Genomic DNA, 1,195 nt, shown 5'->3' with positions numbered 1-1,195 from the left:
TCCAGGCACCAAAACAAATAGATTGAAGAGATATATGACCAAGATACAGATCCTTCAAATGCTGCTTACATAACCCAATTCGCCTTCTTTGTATACTGGGATGGATACAACTAYAAAATCCTGTTTTCCAAACMGGAAACTTTTGTCGTTGCATAACATGGATGGTGTAAACACATGGTGCTGCAGACCTACAGCCTATTGCAAAACATGTACATGGTCGGGAGTCGCTTACTATTCTTGCCAACGATAGTAAACACAAACCACTATAAGGAATCCCATAGAAAAGTCCCTCATCATAACAWGTGTCCTCAGATACCAGTRTCTCATTTTCAATCTCTTCAGTTGATGGGAGTCTGCTCAAATCTAAATCAAATTTCCGCTCTATCTCAGACTCATGTAGCCTGTACTTCATTGCTAGTGTACGAATGCAAGATTTTCTTACTTGCTCAGTAATAAAGAGCTTTATTTCAACAAAATTATTACATAAACGATACCATCTAAGCCACCGATGAACTATACCAGAGAACCAATCAATAATATGATCATGGTCTAGTAMAAGAAGCATATGACATGCACGAGGGAATCCTTCAGAAGTTGTCATTCCATATCGTTGGAGACACGTCCTTATAGCTTTCAGTGGGGCAAGAACTTCTCTGATGGAGACTACTTCAGAAGAGCTGATAGATTCAGGCAAAAGAGCAAGAGTAGATGTAGTCTCAGAAGAAACATATTTTTTGGCATGCTTTTGAAATGTGCAAAAAGAATCTTTTAGGTCTTGAGGTAGTGCTTTTTCAGTGATAAAATTGGATAAGATAGATTCTTCACTCTCRGCATATTTCGCATCAATGTCTTGCATCCATATCTTTAGTAAGACTTTATACCAATGATCAGTTTCCATTCCAGGTTTACGAAAGTGTGAAATCTGGCTCAATATCGAGTGACTGTCAGCAAGATGTTTGATTTCTGATTCTTTGACTTTCTTGAATCCATGACCAAGGCATTTTTTCCCAATTCTGACTGTCCCTTCGTCCCATAACTCTTGTTTTTGTAATGCAAATAACTTAACTTTTTCCTTTAACTTGTGAACCGCTCTAACTGCAGGACTCTCTCTTACAATGCTCTTTACAAGGTTGCCAAGGAATCTAATACCTCGAGAATCATTGCAAGATAAAATCTCTGCCTTGCAATCCATTTC

The 1,195-nt window shown here is 38.2% G+C and overlaps 1 protein-coding gene across 1 annotated transcript; it reads right to left on the bottom strand.

The window, feature by feature from the left end:
• Nucleotides 1-7: 7 nt before the first annotated feature.
• LOC112505622 (nuclear intron maturase 4, mitochondrial) lies at nucleotides 8-1,192 on the bottom strand (the record flags this gene model as incomplete). Its single annotated transcript, XM_025109500.1, has 1 exon — nucleotides 8-1,192. A coding segment is annotated over one exon (1,185 nt), but the record flags the coding sequence as incomplete, so codon positions are not given.
• Between the last annotated feature and the right edge of the window lie 3 nt (nucleotides 1,193-1,195).

Source organism: Cynara cardunculus, unplaced genomic scaffold, assembly GCF_001531365.2.
Source record: "Cynara cardunculus var. scolymus isolate 2C unplaced genomic scaffold, CcrdV1 Un_Scaffold_13273, whole genome shotgun sequence".
NCBI lineage: Eukaryota > Viridiplantae > Streptophyta > Magnoliopsida > Asterales > Asteraceae > Cynara > Cynara cardunculus.
This window is presented reverse-complemented; position numbering and strand designations above follow the sequence as displayed.